Consider the following 19,398-nt stretch of genomic DNA (forward strand, 5'->3'; position numbering starts at 1 on the left):
TTGTGTTACCGTGTTTCAGTTTCAGCTTGTTTCTATACTTTATGTCAGTGTTTAGCCTTCTCGGGGTTTCTGGATGGTCTCATTCAGCATTCGTAACATAAAAGAAACTAGAATGGGCACTCGGCAGAGCACATACCTTCGCATATCACAAGATTGGGCATTGCATTATGAACATTTTGGCATTAGTTGCATGCCAATTGGATAAAAATTGACCTTTTCATGACCTTGACCTTGACCTTTGACCCGATCGATCCCAAAATCTAATCAAATGGTCCCCGGATAATAACCAATCATCCCACCAAATTTCATGCGATTCGGTTTAATACTTTTTGTTTTATGCGAATAACACGCATACAAATAAATAAATAAATACACGGCGATCAAAACATAACCTTCCGCATTTTCAATGCGAAGGTAATAAAGCACATTAATGGGCTAGCTGCACAGAATACATCTCTAGGGTATGAACTATGTGCCTCTGCTTTCATGAAAACGAGACATATCTTCTTTAAAGGAAAACAACAACAAAAAGCACAGAAAATAAGCAGAAGCTCCTCCCACAAATCAATGCCTCAACTGGGCCGTGCTGATATTGTGCCTCGGGCCTTCCAGGCTCCTTCCTGGATGATGAGTAAATAAGACCCTTCATAAATGTGTTATGTGTACAGCACTTAAGCCGCAGTGCAACCAAACATGAATCTATATTAAGATACCTTAGCATAAATCATGAACACCTTAAACTGCTCACACCTAACGAAGAGGACATTATTTATTGAATAGATGTAGACCACCTGCCCGTAACTCCGAACTTGGAATGTATATCAATGAATGTATTAATTACCTTCGCATTGAAAATGCGGAAGGTTATGTTTTGATCGCCGTGTATTTATTTATTTATTTGTATGCGTGTTATTCGCGTAACAAAAAAAGTTTAAAACCGAATCGCATTAAATTTGGTGGGATGATTGGTTATTATCCGGGGACCATTTGATTAGATTTTGGGATCGATCGGGTCAAAGGTCATGAAAAGGTCAAAATCTTCTTGAATCGCATGAAATTTGGTGGGATGATTGGTTATTATCCGATGACCATTTGATTAGTTTTTGGGATCAATCGGGTCAAAGGTCAAGGTCAAGGTCATGGATAGGTCAAAATCTTCTTTTTACCATAGCGCGGTCAATTTCTATCCAATTGGCATGCAACTAATGCCAAAATGTTCATAATTCAATGCCCAATCTTGTGATATGCGAAGGTCTGCACTCTACCGAGTGCCCGTTCTAGTTTATTCCAGAAATGACGATGATTATTTGGACTGATATTAATTGAACGAACCAATGATCCTAAAGTAAATATACAGAAACAGATGGTTTGATATGATGCCATTCAGTTGTGCTTCCTTATTTAACAGCTTTCGGTGTTGTGAGTCCATTCAAAGAAAAAATCCCAAAAAGAAACAACAAAAAGTTAACTCTTGTCAAAGAGTTATTTAAAGAGTTAAAACACTGAGGGACTTCGTGATAGACGATTCCTAAAATATCCCTTTCCGCCTCTTCCGCCTCTTCCTACTCACTTATCGTGTCACTGACCACACTCTGTTGGCTCCTCCCCTTTCTGTCCGCCCAGACTGCTTCTCATCCAAGGCCGAGGACCGGCTCTTCAGGAAACTGTTCAGGAGATACAACCAGTTCATCCGACCGGTGGAGAACGTCTCTGACCCCGTCACCGTCGAATTCGAGGTCTCCATCTCGCAGCTGGTCAAAGTTGTAAGCCACACACACACACACACACACACACACACACACACACACACTGGAGTAGATATTAACCAATCACACCATCTGCACAAAAGCGTCACACCTTTTCTTTATATTTCATTTTATGAGCAAAGAATAAAACTTTCACTCACAGCGACGTGTGAACTGAGAAGACGTCTTTCCAACGAGCAGCTCGGTCATATTTTTATACATTTTTAAAGACAGAAAAAGGCAAAAGAAAAAGATAAGCCGCAGATCGAGAGAAAGCGAACACGGTTTTTATTTAGTCGGCTCAATTTCACGGATTGAAGAAAATGTCACACGGTGTTTGTTGTACACCGCTGTTCGGCTTTGGCAATGTTAAGGGGGGGGGGGGCTGCACATCCCTTGGTGAAAAGAGGTTTACGGCTCGAAATGGAAAATCCTCAGATTAAGGGGGAAATTGCCTGCAGGAACCTTCTGCAGACTTGACGGATGTATATCGAGTCGCTCGGCAAAGTGAGATTAATCTAGAGGTGAGCGTGTGGATGTGCACTATGTGTGTGTGTGTGTGTGTGTGGAATTAGTTCAGCAAATCCTAATGAACTCGGGTCACGGAGAGGTCGAGAGGAAGCGACATCTTTTATTAACTCGCTCACTACCTTTTCAGTCAAAGATGATAAGAGGAACAATTCCATTTCTTTAAAAAAAGTTTTCACATTTTTTCCCCCCATGCTTTATATTCGTCTTGTATCTTCTTTTAAAACTCCACGCGGTGTGTGTATACACGTTGCTTGTGGTTACATGAGATGATGTAACAAAACACACACACACAACACACACACAAAGTTGTGCATGTTAACAAGCCGTCTTCCTTCTCTTTGTCTTTGCAGGATGAGGTGAATCAGATAATGGAAACAAATTTATGGCTCAGACATGTAAGTACACACACACACACACACACACACACACACACACACACACACACACACACACACATACAAATGCTAGCCACGAGGTAAGGGCAGACTGAAGAGGGGTATGTTGTCACATACTCAGACATCAATGGGATGCCACACGATCCTTATGTGTTCTTGTGAGTGTGTGTGTGTGTGTGTGTGTGTATGAATGTCATAATAATAAAGAACATGCGACAAGTGAAGAATATCTTAGATATATAATCAAATGCATCAGTGTCAGCATTATGCCCGATACCTTTAAGTCATTTCTTCTTTCTTTTCACTGGATTAAATCTTATTTTATTTGTAATACCCCCCCCCCCCCCCATATTATTATGCTTCAATGTATCATTAGACCTCTTTCAAGCTCTCACATTGAGATGCATTGCCGGGCCTGTGTGAGATGATCATATTAATGAGCTGTTTATTTATCACAAGGCAGCACTAATGAGAAGCTGTGTAAACACAACAGTCACTGAGACAGATTTTTGATTCACAGCCAGTGGGTGTTCAGCGTTAGAAAGCCCCCCTTGAAGAACGTATTGCATCAGCAGGGGATTCCTTCTGTAACAGCGTATACCAGGGCTATTCAACTTCAGTAGCAAGTGGGCCGAATAAGAAAATCACGGGGGGTGTGAGGGCCGCACAGAATATTGATCAAATAATGGCTAAAAATTTAAAACAGTAATGTATATTTCCACAGGTAAACAGTCACACACGAAAATGCGTCGGTATTGTGTGGCAAAAGTGTTGCGAACAAGCATCACTATAAACATGTTTCAAAGTGTAAATATCCGCTCAAGGTAACCAGTTGTTTCAGATCCCTTCAACCAAACTGTTCCCATGAAAACATAAGAAATATGACTTAAAGGATCAATATATAGATGACTTGAGCTGAAACTAATATCTGGTGGCGCAGCGCACAGACTGCATGTCTTTCAGTGCAGACTCCTTTTGCGTGAAAGGGATCGAAACCAGGTCGGGCGATCTTTTTATTTTTATTTTTTCGAAAATGTATTTCTTCATCCGTGGCTGTGATGCACTGCTCACTTATACAATCGTAATCGCCGACATGGATATGAACAGTGGCTTGAAGATCTCCAGCAATATGTTTGTGAATGTGTGACGAGTCTGGTGAGCGAGACAGAGCCCCGCTGCAGATGTTAAGAGAACACAACGCACGCACGCGTAGGGAAACCAGTAGGTTTGAAAACCAGTAGGGGTGTAACACCGGCAACCAACACGGGTGCGTAACATAAAGATGTAACCATACAGGTTTGGTTGAGGCAACAGTGAAACTCAATGGCTCTGGGTTAGATGTCTCAATGTATAAAAGAGGCGTGTCCGTCAGTTTTATTTTTTCTTACCAAGCTATACTGATTTGCAGGCAGTCTTGCGGGCCAAAGTTAAACTCAAACGGGCCGTATCCGGCCCGCGGGCCGCTAGTTGAATAGGCCTGGCGTATACCATGCAAGCATCATTTGATTCTAAACATACATTCATATTTCTGAGTGTCAGGGACGGCTTTTTTAAGTATTTCATTGCGTATGAATTTCAGGTTGAGACGTGGTTCTTAATCAAGCTACGGGGCAGTGGCGGCTGGTGGGATTTATTTTATTTTGGTAGGGAAATCCAATACATTTCAGCAAATATCCCATAATGATTCAATGCAAAAAAGTATCAAACACTCTTTTCTACTTTGTAGAATTTACTTTTAAATGTGTTGTACATTTATTCCAACACTGATTGTAATAAATACATCTTTTTCATAATTCAGTATATATATCATGTAATAATATTCAGTTTAATATTATATATAAATACCATTTAATGTAAATATACAAAATACATATCATAAATATATTATAATAAAATATAAATATTGTATAATATATAGTTTCACTATTCATAACTGAGAGATGCTTACTATAATTAATTTGATCAGGTGTATCCTTTTTATATTTACCTAAAGGAACACGACTAATAATAATAAATACTAATTCCCAAATGTAAAAAAACGATGAGAAAAATCCTATTTCTCTAATGCTAATTACAATAATAATACTATTTATTGTTATTGTGCTTATATATTAATTTGTGAAAACTCAACGTTGTTTCACTGAACACAAACTCACCCTGCTTGCCTCTCATGGCGCCTCGAAAGAAAATAAATGCAGCATCATTTATTTTTGTCAACACTAAGCCATAAAACCTCAACCAATCAGGAATTACATCTCCAGCAATCACATCGTAAAGCTCCCTGGGTAGAGAAATGAAAAGGCCAATGTAGCATGAAGTGGTTAATTAAACAGCTCCCAGATCATAACAGGATATTAATCCGCCTCGCTAATGGATTAATTAATCTTGAATGCAATGCAAATAGCCAAGAATAATTGATGTATGGCTCGGGAAATGTTACCCCGCAGGTATGTGACTCAAATGCAGTCTATTTCCCCTTGGGGGATTAATAAAGTATATATCTATCTATATATCTATCTATCTAGCTATCTATTTACTGACATCCATCCTCTTTATTCAGATGTATTCTAGCTGTGTTATTATTTGCTCTGTGGCTCATTTACCAGGAGGAAATACATCAATGAGGCACGAGCTTGATTTTCTGGGGAAAAGCAGCGAAAGCACGAATGTTCCGGTCAATAAACATTTCATTTTTTCTCTCTCGCTCCGCTGTAATACATCAAAGGAAGTTATGACCGCGGCGTCTCTTTCAGATTTGGAACGACTACAAGCTGCAGTGGATGCCGGTGGAGTTCGACGGGATTGAGTTCATCCGAGTTCCATCGAACAAGATCTGGAGACCCGACATCGTGCTCTACAACAAGTGAGACTCGTCGCGTTTTTCGTTAGCTTGTTGTTTAGCTTCAACCAAAAATTACGATTCCCCCCTACTCTGGGGTGTTTTAGCTTCTTACAGTTTATTGTTTGGGTTTTTATGGCCCCGCCTTCTTTTTCATCACTGTCGTCAACCCTTTTTATCCAGAAGCAACAGCTACAATTAGCTTGTGTACATAGCGTAGCATTTAGCAGCTAAGGCAGCCATTTTGTTTCCCTCAGGCTTTGGTGTTGAGACCAAAACAGAGCAAAAATGGAAGTTAATATTGGATTTGCATTCATCGAGTAACTCCAAATGACCGCTAATGCTGCTCCGTGTCTGGATATGTGTAAACAGGCAATTAATAATATAAAAAACAGAGGTAAAAGTTTGACAGTGTGGTTTCTTACGGTCACATAACCCTTATTTAATGACTACTAATTAAACTATAGCTTTTCGGTAGAGATGACAGATCAGAAACTTGTGTTATAGTATCATCATCAACATTTGACATTATTACGTGATACCGCTAGCTGCTGCACTATTTAATTACACTGAATACTCAAAGCCTCTTATTTAGGGTCAGTTTTATCTTCTTGTCTTTGTGCTAACAATCGTGACTCGTGATGTTAATCAAAGGCAATTTTGTATTTCACAATAACTCATAATGCAGTTTCACTGTCTTCTGTCTTTTAATCCTAATCATATCTGTCTCACCTCCATGACTCAGCTCATCTCTGCTTTCTTTTATAACCTTTGTGTCCTAATCAAAACCCACATATGCTTGTATCGTTATCTCCTCATATCCTCTCTGCCATGGGGTCTACCTCTGCTGTATTGCACACACACACACACACACACACCAACCATATACAGCGCCGTAGGGGATTTCCTGGTGGAAGATAAGACCAAGGCTCTCCTGAAGTTTGATGGTACCATTACCTGGGTTCCTCCAGCTATTTTCAAGTCCTCCTGCCCCATGGACATCACCTACTTCCCCTTCGACTATCAGAACTGCTCCATGAAGTTCGGCTCCTGGACTTATGATAAAGCCAAGATTGACCTGGTACTTATTGGGTCTAAGGTCAGTGTTTGTGACTGTGTCTAAGTTTCAGCTTTAAAAAAATCGATTTAATTGTTTTTCTTTCTTTCTTGTCTTGTCGTATACCTTTAAGGTCTCTATCACTCTCTCTTTCATCTCTCTCTTTCATCTTTCTCTCTCTTTCATCTACCTCTCTCTCTCTTTCATCTCTCTCACTCTCTCTCTTTCATCTCTCTCTATCATCTCTCTCTATCATATCTCTCTCTCTTTCATCTACCTCTCTCCTTTTCATCTCTCTCACTCTGTTATCTCTCTCTCTCTTTCATCTACCTCTTTCATCTCTCTCTCTCTTTCATCTCTCTCTTTATCGCTCTCTCTATTTCATCTATCTCTCTTTCATCTCTCTCTCTATCTCGCTCTCTTTCTCTCTCTCTCGGAACTTTACACTTGTTAAAACGATGTGCCTGCCGGGCTCCCGAAACCCTGACTGGTAAACCCCGTCTCGTCTCGTCGCTCCAAAAAAAAAACTAAACAGGAATTTCCTAAAATCCTTTTCATGTTTCTCATGGCAGTAAATTCTGAGCAGCAGAGTCTCTGATAGTCTTGTTTTTTATAAACAAACATGATTCTCTGTTAACCATGTCGTCATATTTCTTATTACTAATCCGATACCAGCTAGATTTAGTGCAACGACTCCACCGGCGCTGGTTGCTGATGTCAGCGGCATTTTCCGTTTCCCGGAATTTGCCATGATGACAAAAACCATCGCATGAAATCAAAATGATGAAAAGCAGACCGGCGGAGCCGCAAATCAACTCAATCTAATGTAGGCTGCACGGAGGGGTTGAGATGGAGGAGGTTGTGGAGCTCTGGTCCGTGCTACACACGGCTGGACTTCCCTGTTTCACATCTTTAACATTGTGAGTTTTAAATATAGATGCGGCAAGAAGAGAATAAAATGTTGGTTTCAAAGTAAGATTGGAAATGCAACCAATCTGAATTAAACAAAATTTTGACCAAAGAAAGACCAATATTGAAATAATAAACGAGGCTAAATGTTGCCAACATGTAGTTGCTTATTGTTCCTCTTCACTTCAGATTCAACTTTAATGTCATTGCACACAGTAAAGTTACTGGGGCAACGCAATGTAGTTTTACATCTGACCAGAGTGCAAAGAAGCAGTATACCATAACAAAAAATAAAAAATCTAAAATGCAATGCAGATATGGTCAACAGTGGAAATGTACAAATATATATGAACGGCATGTACTTCCGATATTGTACGATTTTGTTGTTGTTGTTAACATAACAGAACGGCTATATTTACTGTAAACTACAGTGATCAGCGTCTTCTTCTACAATATTTTAGATGCACTTGGACATGAAACTCAGGTAAAAATCTGTGTTAATTCAACAAAATCCATAATCATCAACAGGAAGTTAAAAAACCCTGTAAAAACCAAATCCACGAGCCTTATTTATAGGTATCGTCCTGACCGAAAGGTGATATTAAAGAATGGTGAGCAGACCCTGAATGTTGTTCTGGTGTTAAATCAATGCACGTTTTTATTTCTAACCTCTTCATCCATCACCTAGGTGAATCTGAAAGACTTCTGGGAGAGCGGCGAGTGGGAAATCATCGACGCTCCGGGCTACAAGCACGACATCAAGTACAACTGCTGCGAGGAGATCTACCCGGACATCACCTACTCCTTCTACATCCGGCGCCTGCCCCTCTTCTACACCGTCAACCTCATCATCCCCTGCCTCCTCATCTCTTTCCTCACGGTGCTGGTTTTCTATCTCCCGTCCGACTGCGGAGAGAAGGTCACGCTCTGTATCTCCGTCCTGCTCTCCCTCACTGTCTTCCTGCTCGTGATCACCGAGACCATCCCCTCCACCTCGCTGGTCATCCCGCTCATCGGCGAGTACCTGCTCTTCACCATGATCTTCGTCACGCTCAGCATCGTCATCACCGTGTTCGTGCTCAACGTGCACTACCGCACGCCGATGACCCACACCATGCCGGAGTGGGTGCGCTCCGTGTTCCTCCGGACGCTGCCGAGGATCATGCTGATGCGGAGGCCGATTGACCACGACGGCAAGCCGGAGGGGTTGGATGGCAGTGGGGAGGCAGGAGGAGCCGGAGGGGGAGGAGGAGGTGGAGGAGGTGGAGGAGGGAGAGGAGGGAAAAGAGGGAAAGGAGGGAAGAAACGGAAGAATAGCTTGATGCAGGTAAGACTTCCCAAAACATTTAGTCCACTCGAGCTCCCAAGGGTCTGTACCTGTTCTATAAACCACGGGAAGTTTAACTTCATCTCGATGTGGCTACCTTCATCTCGATGTGGCTACCTTCATCTCGATGTGGTTACCTTCATCTCGATGTGGCTACCTTCATCTCGATGTGGCTACCTTCATCTCGATGTGGCTACCTTCATCTCGATGTGGCTACCTTAATCTCGATGTGGCTACCTTCATCTCGATGTGGCTACCTTAATCTCGATGTGGCTACCTTCATCTCGATGTGGCTACCTTCATCTCGATGTGGCTACCTTCATCTCGATGTGGCTACCTTCATCTCGATGTGGCTACCTTCATCTCGATGTGGCTACCTTCATCTCGATGTGGCTACCTTCATCTCGATGTGGCTACCTTCATCTCGATGTGGCTACCTTCATCTCGATGTGGCTACCTTCATCTCGATGTGGCTACCTTCATCTCGATGTGGCTACCTTCATCTCGATGTGGCTACCTTCATCTCGATGTGGCTACCTTCATCTCGATGTGGCTACCTTCATCTCGATGTGGCTACCTTCATCTCGATGTGGCTACCTTCATCTCGATGTGGCTACCTTCATCTCGATGTGGCTACCTTCATCTCGATGTGGCTACCTTCATCTCGATGTGGCTACCTTAATCTCGATGTGGCTACCTTCATCTCGATGTGGCTACCTTCATCTCGATGTGGCTACCTTCATCTCGATGTGGCTACCTTCATCTCGATGTGGCTACCTTCATCTCGATGTGGCTACCTTCATCTCGATGTGGCTACCTTCATCTCGATGTGGCTACCTTCATCTCGATGTGGCTACCTTCATCTCGATGTGGCTACCTTCATCTCGATGTGGCTACCTTCATCTCGATGTGGCTACCTTCATCTCGATGTGGCTACCTTCATCTCGATGTGGCTACCTTCATCTCGATGTGGCTACCTTCATCTCGATGTGGCTACCTTCATCTCGATGTGGCTACCTTCATCTCGATGTGGCTACCTTCATCTCGTTGTGGCTACCTTAATCTCGATGTGGCTACCTTCATCTCGACGTGGCTACCTTCATCTCATTGTGGCTACCTTCATCTCGATGTGGCTACCTTCATCTCGATGTGGCTACCTTCATCTCGATGTGGCTACCTTCATCTCGATGTGGCTACCTTCATCTCGATGTGGCTACCTTCATCTCGATGTGGCTACCTTCATCTCGATGTGGCTACCTTCATCTCGATGTGGCTACCTTCATCTCGATGTGGCTACCTTCATCTCGATGTGGCTACCTTAATCACGATGTGGCTACCTTCATCTCGATGTGGCTACCTTAATCTCGATGTGGCTACCTTAATCTCGATGTGGCTACCTTCATCTCGATGTGGCTACCTTCATCTCGATGTGGCTACCTTAATCTCGATGTGGCTACCTTCATCTCGATGTGGCTACCTTCATCTCGATGTGGCTACCTTCATCTCGATGTGGCTACCTTCATCTCGATGTGGCTACCTTCATCTCGATGTGGCTACCTTCATCTCGATGTGGCTACCTTCATCTCGATGTGGCTACCTTCATCTCGATGTGGCTACCTTCATCTCGATGTGGCTACCTTCATCTCGATGTGGCTACCTTCATCTCGATGTGGCTACCTTCATCTCGATGTGGCTACCTTCATCTCGATGTGGCTACCTTCATCTCGATGTGGCTACCCTGGTACACATCGAGATGAACTCGAGGCACGACACCAACACACCAAGCACAGTTGTGATTGAATATTCAACACTTTTAGGACATCTCCTCTGGAAGGCCACATGAAAAGACCGATATACAGTATGTGTATCAATCAGGGGTGGAGGTAGGATTCAAAGAAAGGGGGGCTCAGCCCCAAGGGGGGGGGGGGGCTTGGATATGTTTGCGTACAGCATTTAGTTTTTGGGGGGGGGGGGGGGGGGGGGTACGGATATCCATTGTTTCCGAGATTGGTTCAATCAGAAAGTGTGATTTTTCTCTGTAGTTTTGCTTCATTCAGTGTATGATAACACAGGAGACAGAATTTCAGCGTCATAGTGATATTTTATGCTCATTTGGACACTATCACTGAGGTAAAGATGAACTAGTTCAGTGTCAAACATATCCTTCAATGGAAAAATATATTATAATAATATATATTAATGCAAAGGATAGAGAGGTGTCAATAGTTATTTCTTGTATATCGAATTCACTCGTTTCCACTCTCGCTCAATGGAGAGAGTTTCTAACAAAATAGCTAGCTAGCTATTTCCCCAGCAACAGTTGGCTGTGTACGTCCAAACATTTAAAGTTACTTTATTTCCATCGCTCTCCAGTTTCCTTTCTGCTTCTCTTAATGATAAGGAAGAGATTTGTGGGCTTTGTCAAGTGTACACTATAACTTTAGAGTTAATTCTGTAGCTGCATTTCTGAAACACAACTCAATATTATATTTTGAAAATTGAATCAGTTGTCTTCCAGCTCCGGGGCAGAGAACCATCGTAGTGGTCCTTGACGAGGAGAAGTAACTGAACCATCCTACAGTAATACTCAAGATATAGATTTATGTGCAAAATGTAGACCTCCTTCTGGGAATCATCCCCTTCTCCAACAGACGGAGAGTTTTTCCTAACCGTTTGACAGCTAGCTTGTCAGACCGTCGGCAGTATTGTTTCTCTCGAGCGCTCTTGGAAGAAAAAAAACTTTGGGATCTCGATGCCTATTTCCTGTAAGCAGTGCCAGGTGTATCCAGTAAAATCCTCTTCTCTACTGGTGAAGACTTTCAACAGAGTTCTCTCACACACACACACACACACACACAGTGCTGCTATTGAATCAGGATGTCGATACATTGACAGCTCAGAGGAAGCACAGTAAATTAAAACAAGAATGTTTTAATCCCGAAAACACTGAAAACGTCGACTTCATATCACCTTGTTCATGTTGCACTTGCTGTATAGACGTATCCCTGGATTCCGCTGTTTTCATATGAATTGATTACCCAGGAAGTGACATGTACTCGTCATGTAGGTCGGAGGAGGCTCTCTCAACTGTCTGGAGTTCGGGGACAGTAAGTTCTCGTCCGTGGACGGCTGCACGGGTAAGAAATACCCTTGCCCCTGCAAGCATGGGAAGGAGACCCCGGAAACACCAGACGTGGGGACGATAACGCGTCAGCTGAGGCCTCAGAGCATCAACACCGTGGTGGCCTTCTCCGTGGTGTCACCGGAGATCAAACAGGCGATCGACAGCGTCAAGTACATCGCGGAGAACATGAGGAGTCGCAACAAGGCCAAAGAAGTGAGTCCTCCCTCTTTTTTTTTCATTGTATTTGAGAAATGTTTCAAAGGTAAACAAAAATCAAATGCAAAATGTTTTCCATCTCGAGCCGCTGCTGCTCAAATCTAAGAAATGTGTTTTGTTTACATTTACTGTCAAATTCATGTGCAAGTCAAGCATAAAAAGGATATTTAAAAAAAATCAAAGCAGGACAGAGGGAAAAGAATAAGAAGTAAACCACCTGCAGGTAGCCAGACGTTGTAACTTGTCACATGTGTTAATTATAGCAATAACAATGGCTCTATTGTATTCAAGCACCAGGACTCTAATTGGCTGAATGGATTTTCAGCTATCCTTAATTGCGTTATTTTCACATGTGCTTTATGTCACAAAGTCTGCCTTGAAAAAGTCGTATACATTTCATTTTTAAGACAAACGAAAGACAAACATTGAAATAATAAACTACGCTAAATAATAGTGTAAACATCAAATAACACCAAAGCATACAGACCATTTTATATATGAATTTGGACCCAATTTCTCCACAGGAAAACGTGGTTTAGATTTTATACCCTGTATTTTGCCTCATAATAATACATCTCCAAACTACAGAAATACAACCAAAGTTGTAATTAATCACAATTATGAAAGAATCACACAAAACAGCCCCAAGACAAAGCCCTATCTATTGTATTGTACGTGTACATGTGAACACATCCGACAATAACATGCTCATTATTCCCTCTTATTGGAAATGCAATGTGACTATGACCTCAACATAAGAAATATAAATATTCCGGTTTCTAAACTTTATACACAAAATTACAGCCGGTCACGGAAAGAAAAAAAAGCAAAGCAAGTGTGTCAATGCATAATATATTTATGCAAAACAACTCCATACCGCTCTCTGGCCCTGGAGAGCTTCCCTGTGATTTCTGGGCAGCATTGTTTCAGATCCTAAATCGCTCCATAAGTTTACAATCGTATCTCCCCAAAGGGTGGAACAAGTCTTTGATATGCAAATAATTGTGGCTCAATCAGCTTCTTTTTTAGCGTTGTGGTTTGAATGTGATTATCACATATAGACTTTTCATCCAGTGTAAATTATATATACATTTTTCTTTTGGGCTTGCAAGGGTAGCACCCTGAAATATGTTATACCATACCGATTTAATACAACTCTGTCCATTTCTTATAATTTACTTTGAATGTGTGTTTCAGGTTAAATCATGTGTTTTTCGCTGTCTCTTTAAGAGAGGGGTGCTGTATCTTTAAGAGAGGAGCGCTGTCTCTTTAAGAAAGGGGCACTGTCTATTAAAGAGAGGGGCTTTGTCTCTTTAAGAGAGGGGCACTGTCTCTTTAAGAGAGGGGCGCTGTCTCTTTAAGAGAGGGGCGCTGTCTCTTTAAGAGGGGGCACTGTCTCTTTAAGAGGGGGGCGTTGTCTCCTTAAGAGAGGGGCCCTGTCTCTGAGAGGGGCGTTGTCTCTTTAAGAGAGAGGCGCTGTCTCTTTAAGAGAGGGGCGCTGTATCTTTAAGAGAGGAGCGCTGTATCTTTAAGAGAGGAGCGTTGTCTCTTTAAGAGAGGAGCGTTGTCTCTTTAAGAGAGGGGTGTGTGTGAAGGCCGAGGTGCAGTAAGCAGGCTGAAGAGCAAAACAACGTATGTTTGTTTTAACCGGGAACTTTTAAAATAAAAGTTGCAACACAGAAGAACGACGTGTTTCTGAACAGTTCATTTTAAGGATTCAACACAATAAATGTTTAACTCTGTATTTCTCTTCGTCTTTATTTGTGGGTGTGGCTTTCTTTCCCATCCTGTTCCCATCCACTCCCACAAACCTCTCACCTGTAAATCGTGTTTTCTTTCCCTTTCCACACCTGCTCAATTTTCCGTATTTCATCCGTCACCGCTGACACTCTCACACCTGTTTTCTTCTCCCCTCCCTTTGCTCACAGGTGGAGGACGAATGGAAGTACGTTGCCATGGTGATCGATCGGATCTTCCTGTGGGTGTTCGTGACGGTGTGCTTCCTGGGAACCGTGGGCCTCTTCTTCCAGCCTCTCCTTAGTTTTTTCTCATAACTGCCAGACCGATTCAGGGTCCGCCGTCGACCAATCCTGAGCGAGCTACTAACTCTCGGTTCTCGGATTGGCCAATCAGAAGACATTTGTAGTCCTAAAGGACTATTTGGTGTGCTGGTTTTGCTTCTTGCCTTTTGCATAGAGCAGTGATATTAGACAAATGGAAGTTTTCAGACCGGCTGATAAACTGCTCAAGAGATACAAAAGGTTATAATGCCTTCATTTTTATGCCCTTTAAGAATGCTTTTTATTTTTATTTTTTACCAGAAACTGGACTCTGCCTTTCTGATAACCTTCACAAAAATAAGGTTTTATAATGTAGTCTCAAAATGTGTTCATTCATTATTTTTGTATCATTTAAAGACGTTAAAAAAATATATATATTAAAATTATGAATCATTTACAGTTTACAGGAATTAAATGTCTCTTGGATGTTTTGTTAGTTTTGTCAGTTTGTTTGATCACATGTTATCGAGCCCTCTTTTAGCTATAAAAAAAGAACATTTTCCATCCTGTCTTCATTGATATTGTATAAAAGGTCTTAACTTAATTTTGACAAAATGTTTATTTACTGCGTTCTAGCCTCCCGGTCTTCACCCCTGCATGGTTCTAAAGATGTATATTAGAGTTTGGGTGGTGATCTGAACGTTGAACATCCAGTAAGTCCTTCAGGACTGACCAGACAAATGAAGGTGCCACCTGGAACCAAAAATGGTTCTTCAGAATGATGCCATAGAACAGGGCTATTCAACTTCAGTAGCAAGTGGGCCGAATAAGAAAATCACGGGGGGTGTGAGGGCCGCACAGAATATTGATCAAATAATGGCTAAAAATTTAAAACAGTAATGTATATTTCCACAGGTAAACAGTCACACACGAAAATGCGTCGGTATTGTTGTGCAAAAGTGTTGTGAAACAAGCATCTTTATTAACATGTTTCAAAGTGTAAATATCGCTCAAGGTAAACCCAGTTTTTTCATCCCTTTCAACCAAACTGTTCCCATGAAAACATAATAAATGTGACTTAATGGATCAATATATAAATTACTTGAGATGAAACTAATATCTGGTGGCGCAGCGCACAGACTGCGCGTCTTTGACAGACCAGACTTTTGCGTGAAAGGATCGAAACCAGGTCGGGCGATCTTTTATTTTTTTTTTTTTAAAAAAATTTCTTCATCCGTGGCTGTGATGCGCTGCTCACTTATACAACCGTAATCGCCGACATGGATATGAACGGTGGCTTGAAGATCTCCAGCAATATGTTTGTGAATGTGTGACGAGTCTGGTGAGCGAGACAGAGCCCCCTGCAGATGTTAAGAGAACACAACGCATGCACGCGCAGAAACCAGTAGGTTTGAAAACCAGTAGGGTAACACACCGCAACCAACACGGCAGCGCGTAACAAAGATGTAACCATACAGTACTGGTTGTGGCAACAGTGAAACTCAATGGCCCTGGGTTAGATGTCTCAATGTATAAAGAGGCGTGTCCGTTTTTTTTTTTTTTTTACAACCTAGCTACTGATTTTTGCAGTCTCTTGCGGGCCAAAAAGTAAACAGAGCAGGCGCCGTATCCGCTAGTTGAATAGGCCTGCCATAGAAGAACCATTTGTGGTTCCACAAAGAACCTTTCAACCCAGTTTTCTTTAAATAACCATGTCCTTAAATAGTTCTTCAAAGAACCTATAAAGGTGTCCCAAAGAACCTTAAAAAAAATGGTTCTTTAAGGCACCATTTCTGGTTCCACAAAGAACCTAAAGGAATCTTAAAGAACTTTTAAAAAATTGTTCTTTGAGGCACCATTTCTGGTTCCACAAAGAACCTTTCAAACCAGGGCTCTTTAAAGAACCATGTCCTTAAATAGTTATTCAAAGAACCTTTAAAGAACCTAAAAATGGTTCTTCAGTACACTCAAAGAAATGACTCATTGGATGAACTCAATTAAATTGTTGGCAGGTTTTCCATCCAATAATTATATGCAACTCCAACTCAAATTTAGCACATCAGTGCAATAAAATGTAATTAAGTTAGTCCAACTCATTTGTATCAAATACATCTAAAATAAAATAACGATATTCATTAAATTAAATTAATTTGTGTTTGTCCAACTCAAAATATAAACTAACTAACTAACAAAATATGCAAACTCCACACAGAAGGAACACCCTGACTGGGAATTGAACCCACGGCCTTCTGGCTTTGAGGCAACAGTGCTAGCCACTACACCACCATACAGACCTTAAAATGTCTTCACCTCATGTAAACAACTGATTTTCAGAAGGCGCATGCGCAAAGGGTAGTCCTCAATGAAACACATTTATTTTGAGTTGATATGCACACCATCTAACCTAAATAAATATAATAAATGAAAGTATTCATACATTTTGTATTACACCCATTAAATATAAATATCTATTTTTGTAATTGATTTATTTAAATGTATCAAACAATATTTAAATGTGTCACCTCGAAGAAGGGCTTGAATCGTTTTTGTGAGTGTAACCTAAATAAATCTAATAAATGAAAGTATTCATACATTTTGTGTTACACACATTCAATATAAATATCTTCGTTTTGTAATTGATTTATTTAAATGTATCAAACAATATTTAAATGTGTCACCTCTAAGAAGGGCTTGAATCGTTTTTTTGAGTGTAGGTGATGTTTCTTCGTAGAACCACAAAGCCTTTTAAAGAACCATTTAAGAACCATTATTTTTCTGCTTGTGGAGGCCAGAGTATTACAATTCCATAATTTTTTTTTTGCAAACTGGGAACATCCATCTGCCGTAGAAGTGACACACACTCAACACTGAACTCCAGCTTGTAGCACACAACTCCTCCCAGTGAGCTGACTGGTGGTTGTCAGTGAGCTGACTGATGATCACGCTCTCTACTCGTGTCATTTACAATTACAGTTCAGATTTCAGGAGCACTCGGCAGCTCTTTTTTTCGCAAATAAAGACGAGCTGTTCTTTTTCTGGAGCTGGAAAGTGTCGCGGGCGAGAGGGAAGTCTGGGTCAACCTGCTGGGTCTGCTGCCCCCGCGACCCGACCCCGGAATAAGCGGATGAGAATGGATGGATGGATGTTCTTTTTCTATCTTTTTTAAAATTATAAACCATGTGTTTATAAATGTTCTCTCAGATTAATATTCCACGAGGTAATTGGTTGGCGTGGTAAATATTGGATTACATGCGACTTGATTAGTTGCCCTGAAATAGCGTTTCTATTAATTTATGAGAGGATTCTATCATCCTATTCCAAAGCCTATTCACTTTATTTTCAGTTTAATATTAAGAGACAAACATGCAGACGCACAAAACATGCATGACATATTTTTTGATTGCTTTGATCACAAATATATTGTTGTTGGATAACATCAGGATGAAGGTCCTGCTTATTTTACGCCTTTTGATTTATCCCCATACTTTTTGATGATATGAAGAGGAAAAGTATTCACCTTGCTTTTCTCTTTTGAACTCAAATAAATACAATATTTGTTCAAATAAAATGCATAATAATTGCTGGGAGAAGTTTTTAATATGCTACGAGGACTTTACACAAGAGTATTTTACATGCACACACACACTAACACGATGACACAGGGGGTTTCTGGGATATTTTTGTTTCCATTATGCACAAAAACAGCCACGAGATGTATAATTCAGCCTAATTACAATTTGAATTGCATCACTATGCATGACAGCACAACATAACCGTATGTATCTATCAAAAGGTTCATGTGTACGGATATTTTTGGAGTGGCATTTGTTGCAGGATGTAATTAGTCACTAGCTGGATATGAAAATATGGTGACAAAAATAAGCTTTTACTCATACAAGAAATTACTAATTAATTGTTATTTTTATTTTTGATGAATTTACCAGAACCAAGACTAAAAAGGTGTTATACTATTCTAACCCTAGCCCTATAAGCACAGTCTGAGCCCTCTGCTAGACTCTATGGGACACATCCTCCTCCAATCACAACCATGAGGAGGAGGGGGAGGAAGAGGAGGAAGAAAAAAGAAAAAGAAGAAGAAGAAGAAGAAGAAGAAAAAAAGCATCCAGCTGGATAACCATCAAACCTGAAATACCTTTTTGAAGTTCTTGGGAACAAAGGAGCTCGTGTTCTGAGTAACCGGGTCGCCTACATGCTTCTGTCTAAGTATTCTTAGGAGAATTATTTGAAGTTTCTTTGATTGCAATCCAGTGTAAACACATTGAAAGTGGAAAGCACACACGACAGACTTCATGAACGCCTCATTGAATCCCTGCATTGCAATACAACATCAACATGAATCTGCCCTCTGGCTGTGTGTGAAGGTCATTCATGGAAGAGATGGCCACAAACAAACAGACCTGAAAGAGACCAGAGCAACTCACCGGATAATCGGTTCTGTGGTTTGAATTACGATCGCCATCCGAGCATGAAACACACGGCTGTAGCCGAGAGGCTGCAGAGGCCTCTGTGGGGCGGCTAACGGGGGCGGCTAACAGGGGCGGCTAACAGGGGCGGCTAACAGGGATGTACAGGCTGGTCTAGAGGAGAACACACTACATGCTTTTTTACAGAATTACAAAAAATGGAAACTGAATCATAATTTACTTGTACAAAGAGCTGATACGTGATATTCTCATCTAAAACTCAGCAAGATTTGCCCAAAATGCTTAATTATTCCTTTAATATATGGACATCAACAGGTTCTATAGAGATTATTGGGGGAAAATGCAACAAAAAAAACATGAGGAATTTCTCAAATTAACTGTTCAACATAAGTTTTCATGGGAAAATAATCACAGTGTGATGAGGCGACTTTCCTGAAACCTAAAACATAAACATAAAGGACGGCGTGCAGTAGTCAAAAACAGGTCATATCATTACATCTAGTCGGCCATGTTTTAAAGTCTCTCTCTCCAGATGGCTGATATCAAAGGGCGTCGTTTCAGGGAAGTCACGCAATCTACAATCCCATCTGACACACGGAGACAATTGGAACGACATATTCCTTCCTGCCTATCGTCAATAGAAACAACGTCAGTGTGGCGGCACCGCGACGAGATAACGGAGCTTTAACGACCCGCCCATGAGAGAAACCTCGTTAAAGACGTCGGTGCCGAGAGCCCTTCAGAGGAGTGGGGCGGCGGCGGATATGTTTTTATAATAACACGCTGATCGCTCTTTTGGTATCAACTTTT

The 19,398-nt window shown here is 41.3% G+C and overlaps 1 protein-coding gene across 1 annotated transcript; it reads left to right on the top strand.

Moving 5' to 3' along the window:
* The first annotated feature begins 567 nt into the window (after positions 1 to 567).
* chrna6 (cholinergic receptor, nicotinic, alpha 6) lies at positions 568 to 14,554 on the top strand. Its single transcript, XM_056409603.1, has 8 exons — positions 568 to 631; positions 1,624 to 1,763; positions 2,627 to 2,671; positions 5,425 to 5,534; positions 6,402 to 6,609; positions 8,165 to 8,803; positions 11,871 to 12,140; positions 14,072 to 14,554. Exons 1-8 carry the CDS (start codon positions 568 to 570, stop codon positions 14,195 to 14,197), a joined length of 1,602 nt encoding a protein of 533 aa, XP_056265578.1. The 3' UTR covers positions 14,198 to 14,554.
* The last annotated feature ends 4,844 nt before the right edge of the window (positions 14,555 to 19,398 follow it).

The sequence above is a fragment of the Pseudoliparis swirei genome, chromosome 24 (genome assembly GCF_029220125.1).
Source record: "Pseudoliparis swirei isolate HS2019 ecotype Mariana Trench chromosome 24, NWPU_hadal_v1, whole genome shotgun sequence".
Classification (NCBI taxonomy): domain Eukaryota; kingdom Metazoa; phylum Chordata; class Actinopteri; order Perciformes; family Liparidae; genus Pseudoliparis; species Pseudoliparis swirei.